The sequence below is a fragment of the Rhinolophus hipposideros genome, assembly GCF_964194185.1.
Source record: "Rhinolophus hipposideros genome assembly, chromosome: 21".
NCBI classification, from domain to species: domain Eukaryota; kingdom Metazoa; phylum Chordata; class Mammalia; order Chiroptera; family Rhinolophidae; genus Rhinolophus; species Rhinolophus hipposideros.
Window position 1 is genome coordinate 10,027,010 of NC_138067.1, and position 25,929 is coordinate 10,052,938.

The following is a 25,929-nucleotide window of genomic DNA, read 5'->3' on the forward strand; positions in this document are numbered from 1 at the left end:
ACAGTAGTGATGTTATCATGCTCACACGTCCTACAGGGGATTGCACAACGGTGTGGGGCGCTGCGGGTCACCTCAGAACTCTGCCAACCGCAGGTGCTTTGAGGTCAAACTAAAATCTAAAGATTCATGTGGATTTGGATGTCCGTCCTTTCTCTAAATTCTCATCAACCTGGAATCTTCTACGTAGATGGGGAAAGGCCCCAGTCCCTAAGTGTAGGACCAGCCCCTTCTGTGTGTGACACTAAATCTCTCCAAAAAAGAAAGTTATGTGGTCCAAGTTGAGCTTGGATGGCTGTGTCAGACATCACAGACACACACACGCTCTTCACAACTGGCATGCGGAAGTACACAAGTTTAATACTGTAGATTAACAGAAATGACAACAAAATACAGATGTAATACACTAAAACGGGGAGAGCGGGGATGAAAGGGGTTAGAAGGACACTGGCTATGATCACAGCAACCAATGAGTGATTCCTTTGGTGCCCTGAGGTCATGAGACACTTGACCAGAACTGCATGTTGAGTCAACCACCAGCTCTGGAGGACAAGCAATGGCGCTACTGCCGAGCTTTGAAGAGGGTAGGGACCCTCTGATCGAGTGTTAATACTCAGGGATGTCTGGGCTCGGAGAGCGTTGTGGTCAGCATGTTGACATTGGGAGGAGAGCCTCTCGGGACACACTCCACTCCCCTAACACCAGGTGAAGAAACAGGCCCCGCTCAGTGTACCGGGCCCCACGATGCCTTGGTCTTTGGATCCACAGCAGCCCTGCTCACCACTACCCCACAGGCAGCTGCACTCCATCTACTAAGCAGCCTTCCCACAGATGGATTTCCAAAGGAGAGTGAGCAAATCCAGAGATGGGAGGAACCACGACGGTGAGAGCGGAGGGCCGGAGTCGGCCGGAGGAGCTGATGTGTCCCATGCGGTGTCCCTTCTAGGCATCACTGAGGTTGCTACTGCTCAGAAGCACCTGCTCCCCAGGTTTGAAGGCTGGCATCCCGAGGTAGGGGCAGCTGGCACAGCGGAAAGCATCACCCAGATAGCACTGTTGAGAGAAGACAATCATGCGGGGACGTCGAGTATCATCTAATCCAGAGAAATGGACCAGAAGAATGGGACTCTTAATTTCATAACGAGGCCACGGTGGCCTGAAGGAAATGGCTGGGTGTTTGTAGGTCCAACTGGGACTCAGTTTTAAAGATGTGAGAGTTTTAAAGATCTCTGTTTTCATGAAAACAATGGTCTAGAGAAGCTCCTTATTATTTCTATATTCTATGTAGTTCAAATCATAATCAAGCACAGCCAAATGGCTGAGTAGCCTCAGGCTAACTATGAAGTAGGAAGAAAGGGGCAAAAATCAGAAACAGCCCCCACCACAGGGATGAGCATGGTAACCCACTCTCAGGAGATAACCGCACTCCCCCATTGTGACCTACACACGTTTCCACATTTTCACCTATGATTAAAATATTGGGGCAGTAAATTCCTTGCAGCTGGAGCTAGTCTGTGTGTAGTTTAGGAAGATGCCCGATACCACTGGGGTTTTGTGAATATTGAGTAATGATCCAGATATTTACGTTTCCACAAGCCGACTTGGGTTGGGAGCTCATCTGTTCCCTTGATTTCTCATTTTCCAGTTCTTCGGCAAGGCCACAAGTGCTGGGGGAAAACCAGTAACTAATGAGTGAGACTGGCCACCACCCAGAAACTCCAAATCCTTGGCAGTGCCAAAACGCGCTCTAAGACTCTATACCACGATGTCTTTAACTCAAATGCCTGTGGGGCCAGGCGGATAGGATAAATGCGTGAGGCTGTTCAGGGAGACAGGAAGAGAGAAGAATGGGGGATTCAGTTGGGAGATGCCCTGTCTACAGAGGGCGGCCACTACCCAGCATTCAACTCTCCCCAACACACCCTGACAGTGAGCTGAGGACACTCTGTCCACCTGGGGGAAGTGTCCTGTTTTCGTCTGCTCTGAGGACAGCTTAGGCCACGGTGAGCTGAGCGCAGAACAGAGCAGCCCACCCCCTCCGACTACATTCCTGCCGACCACCCAGTCGCTGCCTCACACGACAGCCGCCAGGTGTTCTAACCGAGGCACGTCCCTGGTTTCCTAGAACTCACTCACGACTCTTCCTGTGGACTTCCCCGGAAGGCGCTCCTGTAGGTTCTCTAAGAAGCCAGACCAGAAGGCCCTGTTGGTCTTATCTTTCCCTGGGAGACGTCACAGACAGGAAACACTAACCTTCCCCGGCCTTGAAAGACTAGGGCTTACTACTCAGTTCTTCACAAGCAAGTAATATACTGTTTGGAGATTCACACGTAGGTGGTAAATTATGAAAAAAGCCAGGGATGATTAACAAATTTAGGAGAATGGTAACCTCCTGTGGGGAAGAGGGAGCGAGATGCAGCCAAGGAAGCACGTTAGGTGACTTCTAAGGTGCTGCTGCTAATAGTGACGTCCCTGATTCTTGCCTGGGGGCTCTGGACATGGGTGTTCACACGTCCTGTTTCATGCACTCCTCTGTATGTCTCCTCACAGCGGACTGTGCGACTCCCCGACAACCAGACGCCCTGGAGGCAGCACAGCAGACTGCTCAGGCCAGCACTCACCAGTTCTTGCAGGCCTTCCTCTTCTTCCCTTCTCCACATGAAGGGGCTCGCAGGGAAGCTGGGTCTGGTTTCTTCAAATCTTCTGGGTCCAGTAGCTCATCTGAATCGATGAGATCCTGGAGAGCGTTTGAAGAGTTAGTGACACGGTCACGGTCTCTGCTCATGAGAAGCTGAGGTGGTCCCAGGCAGTGGTCGCAGGTTTCCAGCACCCACGCGCAGAGACACCCACCACCCTATGTGGGGATGGTCATCGCGCTCACGCCGACCACCGCAGTGAACCAGAGTGTGCGCAGAAGACGTTAGGCTAGAGTGGGCTGGGAACTGATTTACAACGCGTACGGAATACAAATGTATGTGTACGTGGGCTGCGGTGGGGGGAGCAGGAAGAACAAAGAGAGAAGCGCTATAGTTATGTGAATATAAGAACGGCTGTCAGGTAGAAGAAGAGAATAAAAGATATTCTACATGACTCCAGAGAAAAAGGCCCACGATACACACGTTTGCGTGATTCTTTGCGCAACGTGTGGACAATTGATCCGTGAGCTCTGAGGGCAGAACCATAACGTAACTTGCCTGCCACTATCACTTCAACGGTTGTAGAAAGAACTTCATTAGAGGCAGCACCGATCAAAGATGAAAGTGCCGCTTTTAAGACAGTGAGCATTCAGTGACTGGTCCAGAGGAGCCAGGAAAAATATTTCAGCGGACAAACTCTTTTCAGGTTTACACATGCTCACAAGAGTCTTAAATACATCACACGAAGTGAGAACAAAATAATCTGTGGGGAAGAGAGATGCTAAAAAGAAATGTAAGTGAATGTGGAGTTTCCTTCTAATTCAAAACTGCTGGTGACAGGCACGGCCAAATGCTGGGCTTTACATACTTTCACACCTACAGGTCCAAAGAGGCCACTCCCAACTAAGACCATTCACACCCGAAGTGGGGCCAAAAGAAAGCCACCCGTGATCACAGCCTACTCACCATGCTGTCGTCCTCCATGTCATTGGCTGACAGAGTCCAGAGCTTGGCAGCTGCAGGGTCCACAGCAGGCTTCACTGCGTCCAATCAACGAAAGGAAAAGAGCTCTATAAAGCAGCCTGAAACAAACTACAAGCCGCCTAAGTGCTTCCTCTGGAGACGCTGCGTAGAGAACACACTGGACTGGGAGTCAAGAGCTGGGGTTCGAGGCCCAGCTCTCCCACGTATAAAAGGTATGATGACCTTGGACCAATCACTTTAGGATATAACAGAAGCCACCGTTTGTTTAAGCAAGTGCTTTGTACCGGACATATATGCAATATTTTACATGTATCATCTAATTTAATCTTACCAAGAAGCTTATGAGGTAAGTATTTGTCATCTGAATTTTATAGATTAGGAAACAGGTTTAGATACTTAGGCTGTAACACAAAGCCACAAATACAAGTCTGTTTAATGCTTTTAACTTCCACTCCACATTGATTTCTCCTCCTCATCTTACTTAGTGTACATCTCTAGAACATGGGGCTAATGGCACTCCCTGCATCTACTGCAGGTGATTTGAAGATTAAAAAAAAGTGTGTCAAACAACATCATGAACAGCAAAACTTTAGCCTCACACAAACCTGTTACACACAAGAAAATAAGCTCCAGAGCTGATGGTGGCAGTGTCACACAAGCCAGTGGCAGATACAAACCTCACAGCTCCTGAGTCTCTGTCCAGGCCAGGAGAATGCAAGGAAGGGCGGGAAAGGGCTGAGACCCCATTCAGGTGGGGCTTGTCCTCAAACGGGCCTCGGGGGCATCACCTCCCGTGATCAGCCCCTAGCGAGCACTGTGACAACTGCATGCTCACACCTCCCACAGGGCAACTGCTCATCTGAGCTGTTCCTACCCAATCTGGAACTATCTCTCCAAAGGTTAGGTAGCATTCCAAAGGATTTCTTGAAGATTTAGGCTGGACAGTCAAAACAGAGCAGTGTGAATAAACCTATACATTTTTGCATACCCCACAGCTGGGGCAATTTTCTCAATTCAGGCATTAAAAAACCGCGAGAGGAAAGGTAAAGTGGAGGCAAAGAGAAGGGAGTGTAATTTTCTGAGCAGTATCTTTACAAGTGTCTTAGGATCCTCCCAGTAGGAAGAGCTGACTTTACCGGCACAGAAGTAAAGGACACAGGGGAAGCGCAGGGCACTCTATCTGTCATTACCACCACCGTGAGGTCTGCTGAGGAAAATGTCAACATCGGGACCTGGAAAGACTTTATTAACTAGACGATGGGACTCAGCCTCTAGAATCCAGTGGCCTCAGTGTCCTCTAGTGTGGAAGGGCCTGGACTGGATAATATCTACGCATTATTTCAGTTTGGGAACTGAAAATGCTCAGGACAATAGTACATTAAGCACTCTTCCAATTGGAAATGACAGAAATTAAGGAAGGACTAATTCTCTAAAAATATCACTACCCCCGTCAGATTTGGCTCAATTTCTTATATGTCCTTCCAAGTCCATTCAGAAGAATGTCCAGTCTTACCAGATGGAGATGACCTCTTGGCAATCGAAAGCTTAAGTTGACTAGAAGAACCCACTTCAAAGTTGGGTTTTTTGCCTGTGACCTGCACAGAGAGCAAGCTGTCACTCTGGTAACCCAGGTGTTCTTGGACAGACTGTATCTCCTCGGGGCTCAAGGACTCCTGCTGTAGCTGGAATTCAAGACAACAGAAGGATTAGGCTCCACTCCTACAAAATGGTGTTCTACTACGCTCACCTAGATAGTATCCAGTACTCATTTAGGTATTAAGGACACAGAATGGCAGGATATCGTATTACGCAGTGTAATGGCGGGAGACGTCAGTTGCTCATTCATCACCACCCTGCAGCATGACTCTGTCTCCATGTGTACTTTGAGCCTACTCTCGGGAAGTTTTAAGGTATTTATTAAAGATCTGTCTCTTAGGTATAAAGCACTGAGACTCATTGTGATGATCGTGATTATAAGGATGAATCAGACGTGGCCTTGTTGAATAGGACCTAAGCCCACAACGGGGAAGCAGGCCGACCACAAAGAGTAAAATTTCTATCCTAACAGGAAGAGAACCACAGGGGGAGCGAAATGCTTTCTATGTTCCTGGAGAAGTAGCAGCAGACAGTAAAAGCAGAAAAAAAGGCGAAAATGCTACCTCTGTGTCTAACAATTACAGAATGGTTCAATAAATCGCAGCCCATCTACACACTGAATATTGTTAAATCGTTAATAAGAATGAGGAGCAACACACTGAGATTGATAAATGTCTGGAAAGCAAGTGACTCAACAATGTATATATTTGACCTCATTCACATTAAAAAATGTGTGTGTGTATGTGCGAGCATATACTTGTAAATATATACTTGTGTGTATACTTGTAAATACAAAAAAAGTTTGAACGGCCATATAAAAAGTGTTGGTGGCTTCCTCTGGGGAGGGAAGTGTGACCAAGGCCTGGGATGGCACTTTGTATTAACTTTATATTCAATATTAACTGAGTTTTTATGAGCATTCCTCATTTTAGAATAAAAAGGGAAAACCTTAAACTAAAAAGTAAAATGAGAAAGGTGGGCGGGAAGAAACTAAGGCCCTCGGGCGTGTAGCAAATCAGTGCTGTAATGGCTCTCATGGTAAAACACCTCTCACACAAGAACATTTCAACATCGAAGAAGGTAGAAATAGAAACACTCCTTTTAAATATTTCTACTGAATTGTCAGAAATGGGATTTTCCCCTCCGACCGCCTCCAGCCTCCCTCTACACATCTGAGGATGAGCTGCCTGTCACTTAGGCCCAGGACCCACGCCCATCACGAGATCTGTGGCCCACTGGCCCTGCCACAGCAGCAGTACTGAGATCACAATATGCCCCAACTCACATGGGTCCCGTCTGAATCTCTTCAAAGGAGATTTATTCCAGAGGTTTCTGTCCTCTGAGGCATCATGTATCTCACATGTTAATAAACACTTCTCAACTTATTTCCTAGTCTAGGCGACACTGATCACCTCACCTTCAGGGCTGTTATTTCCCTGACTCTCTTCGTATCATCTGACAATGAGATACTGGGTTTAGTGACCCAGGGTTTAAATTCCCAGCAAAGAAGGTTGTAGAATAACATACCTCTTTCACTTCCACAAGACCGGAAAGAGTCAGGGCTGAACACAGCTTAGCGGCCGTCTTCACTTTGCCATTGTCAACTGCCAAGAGGAAAAACCCCAATCAACAGCTTTACAGGTCAAAGTAGGAAAAATAATTAAGATTCCAGCCTACTTAGGTCAGCAGGCATTAAAACAATAATAACCGATTCTATTTTAATGTATATAAGATTTGTGATATTATTTTAACTTCATTCTTCAAAATTCTCTTACAAATTTTAAATGTTATATAGTAATTCCATTATTATTGTTTCTTATCATTCTCTGCTTTTTGGAGATATCTAACCTTCCAGGAGTTGTTGGATAATGACTGAGAAAGCGGCTTAGAAACTCTAAAGTATACAAGCACTGCATGTTCTCTTTATAGTCCTGAGAAAGGACATTGTTTAATCACCTAAGGGTTACATTCCCAGCAAAGAACGCTGGTATCTGCTATATACACGAAGTTCCTATTTCTACATAAATACTTTTATACATTTTAAAACACTTTCACTTCTATTACTTTACTTGATGAAGTCAGTCATATTTTGGTGGAAAGTCTAGTAAAAAATGCTAAAAATTCAGAATTGAATAACTCTTTGACACTTCACCACATGAGCAAAACGATGTTTTTATTTCTTGGATTCTATCCTTAGTTACACATGAATCAAAATTACCTCATCATTCCCAGACTTCCAGTCATTTTAAGAATAACGATGGATAACAGAAAGTTTAAAAAAAAAACTTCAGGGAGGTTACACAACTATGGTACAGTATGAAGACCAGGAAATTGAAATTGATAGTCCATACAGCTTGTCCAGATGTCACCAGTTTTACGTGGAGGTGTGTGTGTGTGTGTGTAGGTTCGTGTAACCACTACCATAACCAGGACACAGAATGTTCCATCACCACCAAGCACCTCCACTACGCCTTTGCTCCCTCCCACTCCTAACCCTTGGCAACCACCAATCTGTTCTCCACCACTATAACTTTGTTATTTCAAGAATGTTATGTGAACAGAATCATATAGCATGTGACCCTTTGAGATTGGCTTTTTCATCAGCATGATTCCCTCGAGATTCATCCAAGTTGTTGCACATATCAATAGTTTGTTCCTTTTTATTGCTGCATAATTTTCCATGGTATAGATGTACCACAGTTTAACCATTCACCTGTTGAAAGACCCAGCCATTTTCTCATTTCCTTCTATTTTACTACCTAATGGGTCAAAAATCATAAATTTGTTCAGATGTGTTTCCTCAGCTTTTTACAATAGCTTATTCCGAAGAAGGAGGTTCGGCTCTAGGAATATTGATCTCTAAATGATACCTACTGCTCAGAGAGACGCAACAAACATACCTAAAGATTCAATTCTGTTAAACTCTAGTCTTTCAAATGAAGATTTCCTTACCTACAGCTGTCTCTACTGGCTCTCTCAGAAAAAGACGTCCACCAGGCCGAAGGATCCGGGCCATCTCAGCCAGAATCTCAGCACTATGCAGAATGGCGCTTCCAGGAATCACACCCGACAAAAGAACGTCAAAGCTGGATTCTTTGTGGGCAGCTGAAAAGAAGGAAGACTCCAATCAGCAATCCTCTGGACCCCAGAAGCAAGCCCCCGAGTGGGACACTGCTGCCCCGCTCTCCTCAGTCTAATTTCATATGCTCAGGGGAAGAAGTAAAAACGGAAGCTGGATGAAGAGTAAAATACTTTTTAAAAAAATACTGTGGACTATCTAATAAGAAACAAGAACATGCTTATAGAAATCATCAACTACACTCCTAAGTGTACTATATCTCAACCAAAAAACAACAGGGTGACTGCCCCCCACTATCATGTACCACACAAAACAAAAACTCAGTTATCAAGGAACAACAGACATGCAGCAGTCCCATTCAAACCGACCCACCTCCGCCCACCCTCCACCCTGTAAGACAACCTGGGTAGGTACTTACACTGCAACAGCTGGGTGATGTTTTCTACAGACACTCGACCCTCTTTGCCGGTTACCGCCTGAAGCTTAACCACCAGGTCTTTCAGGGCGTCCGTCGGAGAGGACTTATCCCAGACTACGGCCACAAACTGGCCAGCTGAGATCCCAAAGTCTGCCATCCCTGCAGTGCTGCGGATCTCAAAACAATGAGCCACAGGAGAGTCAAGCCTGAGCGGAGGAAAGAAAGCATAATTTAACCCACGCGGCACCATCAAATATCATTAGAATCACAACCTAATTCTGACCTCCAACCAGGAAAAGCTGATCACATAGAAAATCTTACTGTTCATACCAGAGTCTGACTAAATGAACCCATTATCCCAAGGTTTCATAATCCCAACAAACTCAACAAACAGGGCAGGTGACTTCCTCGGTGAGAATCCTAACTTGGCAAAAAGATTATTTCCTCTTTGATATGAGACAACTCAGCTTGACCAGAGTATAAAACACACAGGACAGTAATTAGGCAGAAGTATGATTTAGCAAGGAAGACAAATTGGCAGATATAACCCAACCACAAGCTTAATGTTTTTAAATAGAGACAAGTTATTAAATTTAGCAAATTGAGTATTTTCCCTTTCATCGAAATATAATCATTGTATCAGTTATCAACAGTACCTACTATGTCTTTCTTTAACATTTAATAATTAGCCAGACTGTTCAAAGCACTTTACAAGCATTATCTTACATGCACCTCAGAATAATCTTAAACTAGATTATTATTCCCATTTTACAGCCAGGAAACTAAGGCCGTTGACTTTGTCCAGGTAACACAACTAGAAGTGTTGTGCAGATAAAGTAAAGGGAGCAGGGGGCGTTAAATCCAAGTCCGTATGACTGTAAAGCGCATGCTTTTAACCTACGGAAATTTCCCTCTATGGGTCAACTTTCTCGTCCACTTGATACTCAGATGAGTATACCATATGCTTACAATGAAATTAGGTCAGGAGATAGCACTCTACTCAGTTCCTCCTTTCTTTCTTAAACATTAATGCCACGAAGTTTCCAACTTAAAATAGCTCCAATAAATGACTAAGACAGAAGCTGTGGTGGGGACACCAAGCATGGATCAGTCTAATGCTGAGCATTCTCTTCTGCAGAGGTGACTAACTCAGTAACCATTATTCCACCACAGACATTCTGGGACTGAATTTAAGCCATGTCCTCTACATTCTTCCTTCTTTAAAAATGTTCACTTCAAATGACTTGCTCCGATGACCATGATACTGTAGCACTTTGATTTTTTGCTAATTTCCTAAAAGAGTTATTAAAGTTTTGTTTTCTAGAGCAAAATCAAAACTCCTCAGTCTTCTGGATTCAGGTCCTCCATAATTTGGCTCCACACCTCTCCAAAGTGAATCCCTCCTCGTTCTATAAAAAACGTTTGCATTTTCACTCACTCTTGACTTTTATCTAGTTCCTTCCATGTGGAATGCACACTATTATTCTGACCTGACTTCAAGTCCCGGTAAAAGGTTACCAAGTGTTGTCAGACAAGCAGGATTCCTTAGTCCTTGAATTATGGTTTTCGAATCCCTAAAAAGCACATAGTCACAAACTAAAATGTTTAAGCTTTTAGCTGTCACATAACGTTAAGAAGCCTTGCAAATCTTTAAGGTGAAAGACTTGGGGTCAATCTCACATTTAAGAATCAATCAAGGAAAATAAGAATATGGATAGCTGGACATCAAGTTATAAGAAATAAATGACCTGTTTCCAGAATGACACTGGAACAGGTTCTCTCTTAGGACAATAGAAACAGATAACAAGCTCCCTGCCCACCAATGACTACTACAACCTTGCACTGTACTCACAGAAAAATCCTCATGAAAGAACCGAGGGGCCAAAGGTTACTTGTTAGCTGGAGAAAAACAAAAAGCCAGATGTCTGGACCTTTTCAGCAACCTCTATGGAGGCAGTTTACAGAGCACAGGTTTTGAACACAGATGAACTGGGATTCTATCTCCCACTAGATCTTCTAGTCATTAGCTACCTGGCATGGGCGAGTTAGTAGCCTTTCTTCTCATCAATAAAGGAGGGATAATACTTTCGTATTTTGCAAAGCTGATGTCAGAAGTGAAAAGACAGGCAGAGCCTGGCACATAGAGCTCAATAAAACGCTCTAAAAGAAATGAACCTCCACTTCTCGGTGGCCAGATTATTTGCCTTTGCTTCAAACAGCCCTATAAAACCTTGTTTTTCCTCTTCAGCTGTGCTGGCTGGGAGGATGTGAAGCTTCTTTTTCATTGTTGGAATTACACAGTATAAGAGCTATACTTTATGACATTTACAGTATTTTAGTGGGATTGTGTCCGTAAATTAGAAGAACGTAGAGTGCTTTGCGTGCCATATTCCCCCAAAAGAGGGAGATCATAAAAAGATATTTATTAAACATCAACCCTCAAAAACAGACACAGCCACAACTTTGGGTCAGCATTTTCCAAATAAAATGGGAATGTTCTTTTAAATATGTAAAAGCCAAAATGTGATGCCTTTTTCATCATCAGAGTTTTGTGTTAACAATCTGTCTTTAAAACAAAACAAAAAAAAACATAAGGAAAAAATGTCTGGCACTTAAATCAACATACTTAGAAGTATGACTCAGAGCCCAGTTTCGTAACTAAAAAGAGGTGGATTAGAGTAAGTCATTGTCACGTCACTGGACTTAAGGGCCTCTTCAACTCTGCGGCACGCACATGCCCACGGCTCTTCTACAATGTTACCTGCTTGGCAAGCAGTGACCGCAGACGTCTAAGAATAACTTCCAGAATGCACTTGTTTACTTTTAAGGTACCGGGTAAACATCAAATCGTGAGGCATCTGGCCTCTCTTAAGGATAAAGGGGCCAAGAGAAAAAATTAAGATTGAAGTTTGGGTATCAGTTCAACCTCAAAATCCAATCTCTTAAATCAGGTGCAGAAAAAATTCTGAGAATACTGACAGTTACCAGAAAATTTTAATTAAAACGAACTGACTAACGCCCCCGCCGTCCCCCCCAACACACACACAGGAGAAAAGGTGATCACCAGCAAGGAAACAGAAAACGCACAGGAAAATGGAAGACTGTCTCCAGGCAATTAGGTGGGTGCCAAGAGTTAAGGGTTTCAGAACAGATATCCAAGTGACCAACAGTACTTTCCCGAAATCCAGAGACATGGATATGAAATTTTAACCTTTGGGCAGTTTCGGCTTAGGAGGGCTGTCTCCACGCTCACACAGGGGAGAGCAAAATGTTTTTAAAAGACCAGGGTTAGTAAGGGGTGTGCAAAGCAGATACAAGGCAAGGGCCTCACTGCAAACACAAAACTTACAGAAGGACAAGCTGAGCTGCTGCCGTCCCTACTCCCTAATCACAAAACCGCGTACTTCTTCCTACCAACACCGTACGAACCCCGAGGGTAGATGACCATCCCAGGGAAACGTCCTCCAGCTGCATTTGTTTTCGAGCCGAGCCCACGACCTCCCCGGCTCGCCCAGAGCTCGGCACTCGATGCCCGAAGGGACGCCACCAGCCCTTCCCAAACCCGCACAGCCTACAAGTCACCTGGGGGCATTAGTTAACATGCCCGGACGACACCCCAAGGTACCGAATCAACTCCGGCAGAAAGACCCGGGTATCACGTTTATTAACAAGCATCCTAGGCTGGCACGTTTGGGAAATAGTTCATGACACCAACTCAACATTACGACTGCGGGTTCCTCCCCGGACAAAACCAGCCCCCCCAGTGTCCGAGGGCCTGAGGCCCAAGGTCACACACACCCGCCGGCTACTGGCAGAAGCGGGTCTCAAACCCCGGTCTCGGACCCCGACTCGGGCTCACTCCTCGGCGCGCCGTCCCGGGGGCCTCACACCTGGGCCCGCAGCGCAGGAGACGGGGCGGCCCCGGGAGGGCAAGAGGCCACCGCGTCAGGGACAGACAGGACGGGTTCGGCCACTCACACTGGATTCCCTGGGGGGAAACCCGCCATAGTCCTCAGGGAGGCGGCCATGGCTACGTTCTCATGGAGGCACAGGACTGTGGCTAGGAGATTAGAAGATCTGGGGACCCGGGAGAGCCAGGAGGGGACCGTTAGGGCAGGTTGGGTTCTCGGGCACCCGCACAAAGCTCACCTGCCACCCGGGACTCGATCCCCGGCTTCCCCGCTGCCGCCGGCTCGGCAACACGCGCAACACGCGCCTCTCGCGAGAGGGAGGAGGGTCCGACCGCGCTGGGAGGGCGGAAGTGGCTGCGACGCACTCTCGGTGCTGCCCGTCTCGTCGCCGTCGGCGTCGTGCCCGCTTCCAAGATGGCGGCGGCGGTGTCCGGCGCGTTCGGCCGGGTGGGTTGGAGGTTCCTCCAGCTGCGGTGCCTGCCTGGTGAGGGGCGACCGAGCCGGGGGAAGGGGAGGGCGCGCGAGGACGGCTTGGGCTGGAGGCGGGGCGGATAAGGCGGCCGTGGCGGCCCGCGAGCAAGGTGAGGTGAAGGGCACGGGCGCGGAGCCGCCGGCTTCCCGGGCTTGAACGTAACGGGCCGTCCGGCTGGCTTCTGCCCCCAGCCTCCAGCTGTGAGGGGCCGGGGCAGCGCAGCAGGGCCTGTCGCTCCCATTTGGTGGAGTTGAGGGAGCCCCCGAGAGGGCTGTGGGTGCGCAAGGTCACACGGGTCGTGTTTGCAGAACTGGCCGACTTGGACCCAGCCTCTTAGTTCCATCGCCCGGTCCCTGGGCCAGGACCACTTGGGGGACGGAGCCGAGACAACCTCAGAGAGCGCCCACACCCTGTGTCCCAAGTCAGTCGTTTCCCCACCAAGTCAGTAGTTCTGATATCCTCCGACCACCTGTAACACGATAGAGCCAGTATTTTTGGTTATCCATTTGAGTTCTTCAAAATATAGATGTTTACTTAAAAGAGGAAACTTTCTATCACTACCGTAGGTGGAAAACCAATGTCACTTTCCATAAATAGGATGTTAAGGTGCATGGACACGTTAACATAAATGGATAACGAATGACCGGTCTCCTGCGTGTCACCTGAAATCTTGTGAACTACAGCGGTTCCTCGATGTTTCTTCCCGTCTTGTTCACAGTTTTATGAATATTGGCTCCATCTTTTCCATACATGTCCTAAAATACTCATATTTTTTACACAACTGACTGTGTGCTGTGTTTCCTGTAAAATTATTGTTCCCTGAGTTGGTCTCTAGAGTTTTTAAAAAGGAGTGCCCTTTAGTTGTTTTGATAGGAAACTGCAAACTAAATGTGCTTAGTAAAAGTAATGCCTGTGACCCCGCAAACCTACTCCTAGGTATTTACCCAGGAGAAATGAAAGTACATGTTCACAAAACGGTTTGTACAAGTATATTCATAGCAAGCTTACTTCTAATAGCACTGGAACGGCCCAGGTGTCCATCAACAGAATAGTGTTTCATGATGGAATACCATTCAGTCATAAAAAGTGACAATCCACTGATTTACACAAATATGAGTCAATTTAAAAAATACACTAAACAAAAGAAGTCTAACACAAGAAGGACATACTCTGTGATTCTACGTAGATGAAATTCTAGGAAAGGGCAAAACTGGAATGAAAAACTGGAGAACGACTGGGAAGGAACATGAGGGAACTTTCTGGGATGATGGTAATCTCTCTAGAGGATTTTAGGTTATGCAAGTGTATATATTTGTCAGAACTCAGAATTGGCACATTTAAGACTTGTGCATTTCATTGTCTATAAATGTCACCTCAATCGAAGAACAGTAAATATTGAATGACATGCATGTTGAAATGTTTAGAGATGGAGAATATTGAGGTTTGTAACAAATGCATCAAAAAATAAGATGGATTGATGAATGAAAAGTGTGATGGGCTAAATACAGAAAACCCAGGTGGTGGATATACCGGTGTTCATGCCACTGTTATTTCAACTTGAAAATTTTTGTAATACAATGTTGGGAAAGAAAAAAGCAGTATGAGCCCATGCTTAGGAAACAACTACTCTACTTTCCAAAAGCCCATTCCTAAAGTAAATGGGGTATGCCAATATTGCAGATGAGAAAGGAGCTAGACACTATATAAACACTAGGGAGTCAGTACTCAGACCTAATTTCTAGTCCAGTACTCTTGCCACGATATATAAATATGTAATATTTTCAACTTCTTTTTGTTTCAACCTCACTCCCATAGAGCAAGTAGGCATTATTACTCTTAATTTGCATATTTTAAAGTCATCCTCGTTGGGATGAAGTGGTTTGCCCATTACCACACTGCTAAGATATGATAGAAACAGGCCTAGAAGCCAGGTCTTCTGTTTCCCAGCTCATGCTTTACCTCCCCATCATGTCTCAAGGTTGCCAATTTACCCAAGACTTTTGTCTGAGACCCAACACTTGAAGAAGGGGTTCTGGAGTAGACTCTGCCCTGCTTTTCCTTTTCCCATCCCTTATACTGCTCTGGGTGTTAAAGGGTGTTCTCTGGTAAGTGTCACTGACTGACCAGCCCAGTTGCTGTTTCAGTGTCCCGCTGCCCACCAGCTCTGGTCCCACGTGCCTTCCATGCCTCAGCTCTGCAGCTGAGATCTTCGGATGAGCAGAAGCAACAACCTCCCCCCTCCTTTTCTCAGCAACATTCTGAGACACAGGGGGCAGAAGAACCCAATCCAGAGTCCTCTCGTTCACCTCCCAGGTAGGCACCAGAACCCAGTCTATCCATTTCTGGCTACTTTGCATGCTAGGTATATCTGTTCTCCGCACTCTTTCCTCTCTATCCGCCTTCTCATCTTTTATCATTTTTAAGACTATGTGAAAGGAACCTATGGTTTTTTAATGAAAATGGTGTCTGTACATTCTAAAACATCTAAGCATTACAAAGAAGTTCACAAAAATAAAGCAGAAATTACCAGAATTCATAAACCCAGAAATAACTCTGCTAACATTTTTGTGAATATCCTTTTAGATGTTTTTCTAAGCATATTTTGTATATAAACCTAGGTATATAATAGTGATTAATTATATTATATACTATACATGCTATTTCAGAACCTGTTGTTTTTTTACTTAACAGCACATTTTTAATGTCTTTTCACGGTCTATATTATTTTAACGATTACATAATATTCTAGCAAATGGAAATCCCAAAGTTTACTTAACCTATTTTTTAGTGATGAATATTTAGATTTCCTTCACTGGTATGAAAAATAATGTGATAAAGTATGTCATTCTCTCAGCAATGGAAGCAGAGTCAATGGATGTGCACAAATAACATTTTGTTACATATGTGGGGCCAAATTGCCCTCCAGAAAGGTAATAATTTACATTTCCATTAGATATTTTTTTCTTCTTAATCCTACCACTGAGAAGTTAATCTAGCTCTGAAATTAGAATGCTCCCAGTCATTTTTCTGGTCTCCTGATTAAAGTACTTTTCATTTCAGTTCAACAAAATATATTTTGAGAACCTACTTTGTGCCAGGCCCTGTGAATAATGTAACCGTTGTTTCTGTCTTCATGGAGTACAGTCTTGTGCAAATACAGATAAAGACACTGTGTTAAGCGCTATAAGCGGAAATCCAGGGTCCTGCGAGCATATGCCTTCCTACTGCACAACCTCCTCGCTCACTGCTTCTCTTCTCTTAGTGACTTCATGGGAGAGGAAGGGTGATATCATTTGTACTGTGGTGGCTTTGTAACACGGATACTGACACAAAAGTAAATGTCCGCTCCACGTGTGCCTAGAGGAGGCACAGAGCCTCTGCTGCCTGGGCGGCTTATTGTGCGCGCCAGGCAGGAGGCAGGAAGATGAGGTGCACTGGGCTCTGTCCTCACGTTTGCCTTGGATTTGGGTCTCAGGTACACAGACCAGGGTGGCGAGGAGGAGGAGGACCATGAGAGTGAGGAGCAGCTGCAGCACCGCATCCTGACAGCAGCCCTGGAGTTCGTGCCGGCCCACGGGTGGACAGCAGAGGCAATTGCAGAAGGAGCCCAGGTGTGTATAGGTGAGGGTGGGGGCAGCCTGACCAAGATCAGTCAGGAGGGAGCGGCAGCAGCCAAAGCAGAGGGCCTCCTGGAACCAGCCCCGCTTGGAACCACTCACTGCTGCAGGACTTTCTGGGGAGGGTGTGTGTGTTTTCCCAATAAGGGGGAATAGCTTCATTTTTAAATTGTTTTTTAATATAAAAAGAAGATGAGATGGAATGGGTTCTTGGGAGTTAGGTTGTAAAGGCAGCCCATCAGGCAAGAATTGCCTATGATCAAAACTATTGTATTTCATTGACTCTAAGGTGTCATTGCTTGTAAGAAGTACCATTATTTTGTGCATCACTAAAAGAGAAAATTGCTGCCTATAAACTAGAATGCACCGTCAGTTATACAATTCACACTGATTGTTTAAAATGAAAAAAATATCTGCATCTTAGAATTGATGAAATAGGGTGTTTGAAAATTCCCAAGAAGGCACCACTTTGGAGACCAACATACCTTATTTTTCTCAGTAAGTCTCACAATCAGCATTTCCCCCTGCCTTGTTAAGCACTGTGCTCCACTCTGCTCATTGTGAAAACTTGGAACAATACAGAGATAGAAAAGAATGAAAAAATTATCTACGATCTACCAAAGATCCTACTATCAACATTTAAATGTCTGTTCTTTGAAATTTCAGAAAAAGTTTCACATATGAATCATTTATTCTTTAAATATTTATTGACAGACAGTGTGCACTAGGCACTGTGCCGGGTCCTGGAGACAGCGTAACGGTCTCAGGGGACAGTTTTGCCCTTGTTGAGTTTCTAGTCTAGAGACATTAAGCAAAATGTACAAATACGTGTTTATAAAATGTGATAAGGGCTCTCGGGAAAAGGTGCTATTGAGGCATAACATGGGGGACCTGATCTAATGTGCTGGTCAGGAAAGTCTTTTGAACTGAGAGCTATGGAATGAGTTAGGCTTTAGAAGTCCAGACAGAGAACGGCTTGTGCAATGTGGAGAGAAGCCTGCCACGTGAGAAGAGCAAAGAAAATCGTTGTGTCGAGAGTGAAGGAAGAGAGACTTGTGAGCTGAATGAGGAAAGACCCTAAAGGTCAAGTTTAAGGAGTTAGGCTTTTATTCTAAGAATAATTGAAGATACAGGATTAAATTCGACATTTCAAAACTGTCATTTGGCTGCTGGGTGAAAGGTGGATTGGAGTCAGCAAGTCAGGCGCTGTTGTCAGTCATCCAGGAGAGATGGGTGTTTTCTGGCCTAAAACAATGGCAGAGAACATGGAGACAGGTGGGTAGATTTGATGGTAGAATGACATAGGACAAGAGAGCACCAGAGTTCCAGTTATCACGTGTGGGTACATGTTGGTGCCGTTGTCTGAGATTAGGGCCTCTGGAAGAATTCCAGGTTTGGGGAGGGATCGTGTGAGAAATTTGTTGGTTGAGTGTGAGGGGTCAACCAACAGAAGACCTCAAGCATACAAGTCTGAAACAAGATATCTGCACTAGAGTACACGAGTATGTTTGGGCATCCTCAAAATATATATGTGGCAAGTAAACCATGCACGAGAATGAGGTTGCCCAGGGTAATGTGGGTGTGCCTAGAGTATAATGTGGAAAGAGAGGAGTCTAGGCCCTTAAGGAACGCGGGTGGGGTGGAACAGGGTGAGCTCGGCAAAGAAGACTCAGACAGTGGCCTGATGGTGGAGACAAAGCAACTAGCCATGGGTTACCATAGCAGCAGCCATCCGAGGGGAGCACCCAGTCTGAAGTAATTGGAGGGCGTTGAGTGAGTGGAAGGCAAGGAAGTAGAGAGGTGTTTGGCTGCGAAGGGTAGAAGAAAGCTAGTGTGTACCAAGCTGGGGAATAGGGATGGAAGTTTGAGCATGTTTGAACACTGATGGGAGATGCAGAAACAAGGGCGAGGTGAAGACATAAGAGAAAGTGGCAACAGCAAAAGCAGGCAGTTCCTTGAAGGCAGGAATTATGAAACCCAGAAGACATGTGGGAGGGCTGGCCCTAGATGGCAAAGTTGGAGAAGACAGCCGCAGGTTTAGCTTCTAGAAGAGCATTAAGGAAGTTCCCAGGGGATGGCTTCCAAGTTCTCTGTGAAGCAGGTGTGCTTGTCTCATGAACCTGAAGTTAGGAAAGGGTGGGAGGAGACCAAGGTTTGGAGGAAGCAGAGAAGGTTTGAAAGAATCATTACAAAAGTTGTGGAACTGTAGGGGACAGAAATCTGATTTGCTGGATATTCTGTGGTTAACTGGCTTTTTTCATTCTGCGTGTGTCCATTCAGAGCAGCTGCATAGTACCTATTGTATTCATTTGAACTCAGTAAACATTTGGGTTGTTTCCAGTTTTTTAGTATTATAAACGTATTTGTGCGACATAAATTTAGGTACATTTCTGGTTGGTTTCTTCAGGACATTCGGGGAAGTTGCTCTTTCAGGGAGTGTTATCAGCCAGGAGACAGAAACCACGCCTGTTATCTGTATTAAATAGAATTTAATACAAAGAATTGTGAACTCAGTGTAAAGCAGGTGAGCGGGTAACTGAGAGGGCAGGAAGCACACTAAGGTGACATGGAGGTAGCGACTGCAGGATGCAGCCCCCATCCCCAGGGCTGGGGACAAAAGGAGGAGTGGGAATTATTAAAACTAGGGGCTTGCAGGAGAATCCCTGTGGAGGGGACCCTCAGAGCCCTGAGGAACAGCCGCTGTTCAGCTGGTGCTGGCGTCTCCAGGTTGGCAGGAAGGGTCCCTTGGGGCTGCCATAGAAGGAGGCGTGGTGGGAGTGTCGAGCGGGTGGGAGGACAGGGAGAGGACGGCGGCTTGATGAACTAGTTCTGCTAGTGCTGGGAAAACTGCAAACTGGGTGCAGCGGCTGTCACAGGATGGAGACGCATCCCTGGGACGGTGCCCACACAAACCACCCGCAGACAGGAGTCACCAGGAAGGAGCAAGTCCCTTCCTCCTCCTCCAGCCTCGCAGTCTCCCTCTGTGCACCCTCTGAGACCCTCACATGGAGCTAGAAGTGTGGTTTGCAGAGCCCCAGCATCACAGCGAGGATGGAAGGGCAGCTTTGGAGCCGAGACAATGATTCAGTCACTGTCCCAGAGAGTTGGTGCATTTTTGAGGTTCTTGTCACATTCATATTAGAGGCACTCTAGCCTGGTGGTTAAGAATGTTAAGCCGCAGTTTCCTCATCTGTAAAACGTGGGTGATGGTAATACCCACCTGCTGGAGGTGCTGTGGGGCTGCAGTCGGTGTGTATGACCCGTGCTCACAGGGTCCTGGCACATGGCCAGGATGCAGACACTGCCCGTGTCGCTGCTGCTCCACGCTGATGTTCATGTGCGTAGCGACCAAAGTTGCCTCCGAAAGGGCTGTGTCTTCTAGCAGAAGAGACTCCCAGTGGTGGAGATTTAGAGTTCAGTGTTTTTTGTTCCTTCCTGCCCTCTGCCCCTGCCTCCAGTAGGTGCCCAGTGATTGCCGTGTATCAAGGATAGCAAAGGGTCCTTGTTAACTCCTTGACAGCTCATTAAGAAAACTTTGTTTTATGTGGGGTGTGTGTGTGTGTGTACACACACAACTGAGAGGCCTAATTTCCAAGATATTTAGGTTGTGTATCACGGATAGCAAAGGATCCTTTTAACTCCTTGACAGCTCTTCAAGAAAACTTTTTTTTGTGTGTGTGTGTGGGTGTATGTGCGCGCGCTTGTGTGTATACAACTGAGAGGCCTAATTTCCAAAAGATTTAGGTTACGTAAATTGGTGAGGGAGTGAGTTATACGTGCTCTTCCTGAGCCCTTTTTTATGTTAGTTAGAACTCCAGGTCACAAGTGTCAGAGCTCAACTCTAACTGGCTTGAGCAAGCAGGGAAATGTTTTAGCTCATTTAATAACAGAAAAGTCTGGAAGTAGGTCTGGCACAGCGTTCTTAGATTGTGCTGCTGGGAATTCTCTCTCCAGCGTATCCTTTCAGACATGGTCGAGAATGAAGAGTGGGGTGGCCTGCTGTAAACCAAGCTGCTGTTACTAGCAGAAGAGGCACTAGTGACGAACAGGCGACACGTGGCCACTACACATGCTGCCACCTTTCTGTTTTCCCTCTTCCTTCTGTAGTCTTTGGGTCTCTCCAGTGCAGCAGCCAGCATGTTTGGGAATGATGGCAGTGAGCTGATCCTGCATTTTGTGACCCAGTGCAACACTCAGCTCACCCGTGTGCTGGAAGAGGAGCAGAAGCTGGTACAGCTGGGCCAGGCAGAGTAAGTCCTATGGCATTATCACTCAGGGTGGCAGCTAAGGATCGAGGAACTCAGACCCCGCCAGTTGTCCCCGGGAGGCCAGTCCAAGCAAGGCCAAAAGAGCCGCATTGAGCAGTCCTGCTGCTCCGATAGGAGTGACAGGCAGCCCCCTGCTCTGACAGCCGTAATCAGGCCAGCATCTGGAGCTGGTGAGACCCTCCTCCCTAGGCTGAGTGAATAGTGTAGCGCCAAGCCCCTGCCTTCGACCCAGAGACACACTCTTTTCTTTTCCCTCTTCCAGGAAGAGGAAGACAGACCAGTTCCTGAGGGATGCCGTGGAAACCAGACTGAGAATGCTGATCCCATACATTGAGCACTGGCCCCGGGTACAGAGTCCATGAGAATGCTGAGCCCATACATTGAGCACCAGGCCCCAGGGCAACAGTGTGTTCAGATTTATAATTGTCAGCACCTTTCACTCGGAGGACCTTGTACACTGTTCAGAAGTTAGCGCACTGATCTCCGCAAACCCAGGCTTGCTCTGTGCGCTTGGCAGAGCTAGGTTTCAGATTTGGGGGTGCCGTCTGTGTCTCAGATCCTGGACATGTGAGTAGCCTGGGTACTAGCGCACCTCCTGGGGGGGTCTGCGGGGCCTGAGTGTGCCAACAGGTCTTCAGTGAGGAGGCATCCATGAAGGAGATTAGAAAGGTCAGCACATCTTATTGGCCATTGTCATTGACAGGCCTTCGTGTTCCAGATCTCAGAGGACTGGACTTCTTTGCAGATTGTCAGTGTAATGCTTGAAAATTGGAGTGTTCATTCCAAGGGCTTTTCTCCCCTTTTCTGGAGCTTCTTTTTTCCACTTTCAAAGCATATCACAGTGTGGGCCATTCTCTCGGTTAAGAAAGTAAAGTCAAAGCACATCAGAAATGAGAGAACACAGAGACCATCTAGTGTCCTCCACCCAGCTGGGACACTGTTGAGCATGTCATTTCAGTCAGTTGATTGACAGACATTTGAACACCTGCAGTGAGCCTGACTCCAGGCTGGGTGTGAGGGGAGTACAGCTGAGAGTCCTGCCCCCTGCCTGTGCTTGCCACACTTGATTTTCACACCTGTGGCCTTGCTTCATTCCACCTCATAGTTAAAGGAGTCTGTTAGGCCCTGGCTGCTTCCTGATTCAGCATGTTTCCTTCTGGCTCCTTCACTAAGAGAAAACCAGCCAATCCAGGACCTCTCTGTCCAGCTGCCACAGGCCACAGCCAGGGGATTCTAGAGTTGGTAAAGTGGCAAGACCTTGTACTGTCAGGAGTTGACGTCTGCCAATAGAGGTGTCTCTGGTTTGTGCCATCATTTGTATTAGTTGAAGGATTTTGATTTCAGGTAACAGAAATCGACTTGAGTTAAACAAGCACAGAAAAACAACAGAGGAATTTATTGAGGCTGCAGTGGGGCGTCAAGGGCAGGAATGTTACTGGGTCCTGGGAGTGGCCTAGAATTTGGATCTAGAAACCACCCCCAGAGTCCCGTCTTAGCTGTACTTCTTCGTGTTACAGAATGGCTGCCCTCCCCCATCCTTGCTGTCAGTACTCAGAGAGACTAGGCTAGACTCTCTGCTCTCTGCATTCCCAAGTCCATATGCTAGGCATTGAAAAGCTGATTGGGCCCGCTGAGGGTAGGATCTGCCCCCGGTTCCCATCAGCCGCCAGGAGGGGGTGGAGATGGTAGGTCCCAGAATGAAAGCTGGGCAGGCCTCTTTACATACCTCAGTGGAGAGGTGAGCCACCATCCACCTACACGCGATTGTCACCTGTGTGCAATACCTATTCCTCTGTCCTTCTCTCCTCAGGCCCTCAGCATCCTCATGCTCCCTCACAACATCCCGCCCAGCCTGAACTTGCTCACCAGCATGGTAGACGACATGTGGCATTATGCTGGGGACCAGTCCACTGACGTGAGTGCTTTCTGCAGGCCCACAGGATACAGGGAACGGCTTGGGTTAAGCATTGCTTCAAGAAGTTCATGAAATTTCTTTGATCACAATCCCTTCAGAGGGTCTGCAGTGTCATCCCCGTCTTGGTAAGGAGAGACTAAGGTGTGAGGAAGGCCCTCCACAAGCCACAGGATCTAGGTGGTCTTTATCCAGGGATCAGCACTCTGGCCAGAAACCGCTGATTATTCCTCCGACCTATAGTGGTGACATAGGACATCAGGCGGCCTTGTGATTGGGCTGCCATTTTATAATCATTTCCCCTGCAGTCTCCTCTAAGGTTTAGGTTTTGCAGCAGAATTTCTCTGTGTGTCTTTTGTGATACTGATTTTTCTTTTTAATGCCATGGAGACACCCATTGCTTTAAAAATAACTCCCACCCCCCAGCCCCTCTTGGTCTGCTTTACTGAGATCAATGAGCCTTTAAACAGGCACCAGGAAAGAATCTGACTTGTTAATGCTATCATATTTCTGTTAGGAAATTAAAAAACAAAGTATGTCTTCATAAAAAGAAATTAATAGTGATGGTACTTGATGGAATCCAAGATGGGAAAGAAAAGCAATGCACCCACCACAGTTCTAACAAAGTGCTTTAATAAACTTCCCTGTGGTGGGAATACACCACCAACAGAGATGGTGGGAAAATGAAATTAGAAAGCAAGGAAATTAAAGGAATAAAACACGGAGCAGCTGCACTGGTGCTCTGAAGAGTAATTTGCCAGAACAGTCAGAAGAGGCTGAAGGACTTGAACCCTTAGCTCCTCCTAGGTGTTCTCATCTGTCCACGATCCTGTCTCAGCTCTCACTTTCCTGATTTACACACCAAGGTGTGGTCCTAACTGGCTGACCACAGAGCTTCCCCGGAACTTAGATGTTCTAAGATACAGTCTTTTCGCCAACAGTTCCATAAGGGACTGGATGTAGCAAAATCACCTGGGCTGCTTAGTAAACATTCGGATTCCTGGCACTTCAGACCCACTGACTCAACGCTAAGAGGTTGGGCCCAGGAGCTTCCATTTTTAATGTCCCAGGTGATTCTGATGCCCAGCCACATTTGGGAACAGTTGTGCTGTCCACAGGAACGTGTGTCTGTGAGGGAAAGAAGAAATCAGGAGGGAGCCCAAGAGTGCCTGTCGCTCTGGGTAGAAATTCCCCCTGAATTCCCCCCGCCCTCAGCAGTAGTGGTCCATGTTCACTGGACCTGGGTGGGTTTCTCTGCAGTTCAACTGGTACACTCGCCGCGCTGTGCTGGCTGGCATCTACAACACGACCGAGCTGGTGATGATGCAGGACTCCTCCCCAGACTTTGAGGACACTTGGCGCTTCTTGGAAAACCGGATTAATGATGCAATGAACATGGGCCACACTGCCAAGCAGGTAGTGGGGGGCTAGCCATTTGGGAGGCCTCCTCACTAGGCACACTGTCCTCTTCAAGCCACAGTCGGGCACCGCTCTGTTCTCTTACTCCTGTTTGGCTTCAACTGGCAGTCCTGAGGGCCTCCCCAGGGGACCTGGCTGGTTCTTCCTCATACCAGCCTTCCCCAAAAGCCACATGTGGCCCATTTGGCCCATTTGCGGTTGCGTTGTCCATAGGCTCTTCCCCCAGTACACAGGGCCCTCTTAGCTCTACCTGTTGGGTGGAGTTCTAGGCCTGCTGGTTTGTCCTACCTGTCTCACCTTTGAGCTTGTGATGGCTTCAGAGAACCTGACTCTGACTCCTTCTAGGTCAAGTCCACTGGAGAGGCACTGGTGCAAGGACTCATGGGTGCAGCAGTGACGGTGAGTACTGCCCAGCTGGTCCCTGCCCTCCCCCATCCCACTCCAGCCCTGTGCTTATTTGATGTATCACTGACCCCCAAGTAGTTTTGTAGCCTTAAACTGAAAGCTGATAATGATACTGACTGATTCAGTCCAAGTCTCTTGATTCCAATTACCCCCTCTTTGTTTTTTACTGACATCAAGAAACATGGCTGACTCTTGGAACCTTGATATGTCAGATCTCTGTACTCTAGCTTCACATGCTGCCTTAAAAATCCTGATCTTTCCCATTGGAGTCCTAGAGGGAGGGCAAGGCCTCATCTCTCTCTCTTTTCCATCCCTTTATCAGCTCAAGAACTTGACAGGTCTAAACCAGCGCCGGTGAGCAAGAAGGGGTGTAATGTAAGCTACAGTGCTCAGAAGAAAACCTGCAGATAAATTTAAAGGGCATTGAAAAGTAGGAAGTGCCATCCACGAACAGGGTATTAATGAGAAAACATTCAAGGACTCCTGTGTCACCACCATAGCCACCTGGAAACTACAGGGCACTTAATGATCCAGTTGTAGCCTGAGATTGGGCCACTTCTTCAGTCCTAATACCAGGCCTGGCCTTACTGCATTGCAGCTGTGTGATTGAAAACTGAGGCTCTCATCCAAGCATTCAATCCACAGAAACCCAGCACATCTCTGTCATGGTCTCACAGGTACCTTGATCATATCTTAACCTTCCTAGAAATGCTCTCTGGGGCTCCTAAGTCAGAGTCAGGGTATGAAGCCACCCCAAGTGACAACTCATCCACAGCACAGCACAGGCACGTGCACCCAGAGGCATTCCTTGCAGCCCTTTCCCTCTCCAGCATCCTGAGATACTGCACCTGGGAACATCCTCATAAAGCTGCCTCACCTGAGACATGTGCCTGCTGGACAGTGGTGCACAGCCTAGCCAGAAGTGTGATCCCAGGCCTGGTGTCACATTACACCAGCATGCATTGCAGGATTATTAGTGAACCTAGAGTCTGTAAAATTACAATAAATATGTTTGAATCAGTTTCCTGTTGTGTAGTTAGTTTTCATACAGACCGTGGCAGATATCCAAGTCCTCAGAGGGAGACAGTGTTATGGAAGAGGCTTGAGACCAGCTGGCAGGAGACCTGAGTTCTGGTCCTGGTGCTGCCTAATATTGCTGGGAGATATGCTACCTGTGCATCTCTGGACCCAGGCTTCCCATCAGTAAAATGTGAC

At 46.7% G+C, this 25,929-nt stretch overlaps 2 protein-coding genes across 9 annotated transcripts; one reads left to right on the forward strand and one right to left on the reverse strand.

Annotated features, from left to right (window-relative positions):
- Positions 1 to 326: 326 nt before the first annotated feature.
- Positions 327 to 12,999, reverse strand: CIAPIN1 (cytokine induced apoptosis inhibitor 1). 8 transcript variants are annotated; one of them, XM_081030506.1, is made up of 9 exons: positions 12,860 to 12,999; positions 8,711 to 8,916; positions 8,166 to 8,318; positions 6,741 to 6,817; positions 5,131 to 5,299; positions 3,600 to 3,673; positions 2,619 to 2,734; positions 1,583 to 1,664; positions 327 to 1,050 (listed from the first exon to the last, which is right to left on the reverse strand). In XM_081030506.1, the coding sequence occupies exons 2-9, from the start codon at positions 8,865 to 8,867 to the stop codon at positions 940 to 942; spliced, it is 939 nt and encodes a 312-aa protein (XP_080886632.1). In that variant the 5' UTR covers positions 8,868 to 8,916; positions 12,860 to 12,999; the 3' UTR covers positions 327 to 939. The 8 variants fall into 8 exon arrangements, with proteins under 8 accessions (XP_080886632.1, XP_080886628.1, XP_080886635.1 ...); XM_081030502.1 differs by having other exon boundaries at positions 12,689 to 12,891; XM_081030509.1 differs by lacking the exon at positions 12,860 to 12,999 and adding an exon at positions 12,509 to 12,698.
- On the forward strand, positions 12,942 to 25,736 carry COQ9 (coenzyme Q9). Its single transcript, XM_081030510.1, has 9 exons — positions 12,942 to 13,105; positions 15,238 to 15,406; positions 16,569 to 16,704; positions 20,818 to 20,960; positions 21,241 to 21,325; positions 22,789 to 22,893; positions 24,151 to 24,306; positions 24,655 to 24,708; positions 25,037 to 25,736. The coding sequence occupies exons 1-9, from the start codon at positions 13,036 to 13,038 to the stop codon at positions 25,070 to 25,072; spliced, it is 954 nt and encodes a 317-aa protein (XP_080886636.1). The 5' UTR covers positions 12,942 to 13,035; the 3' UTR covers positions 25,073 to 25,736.
- Positions 25,737 to 25,929: the final 193 nt, after the last annotated feature.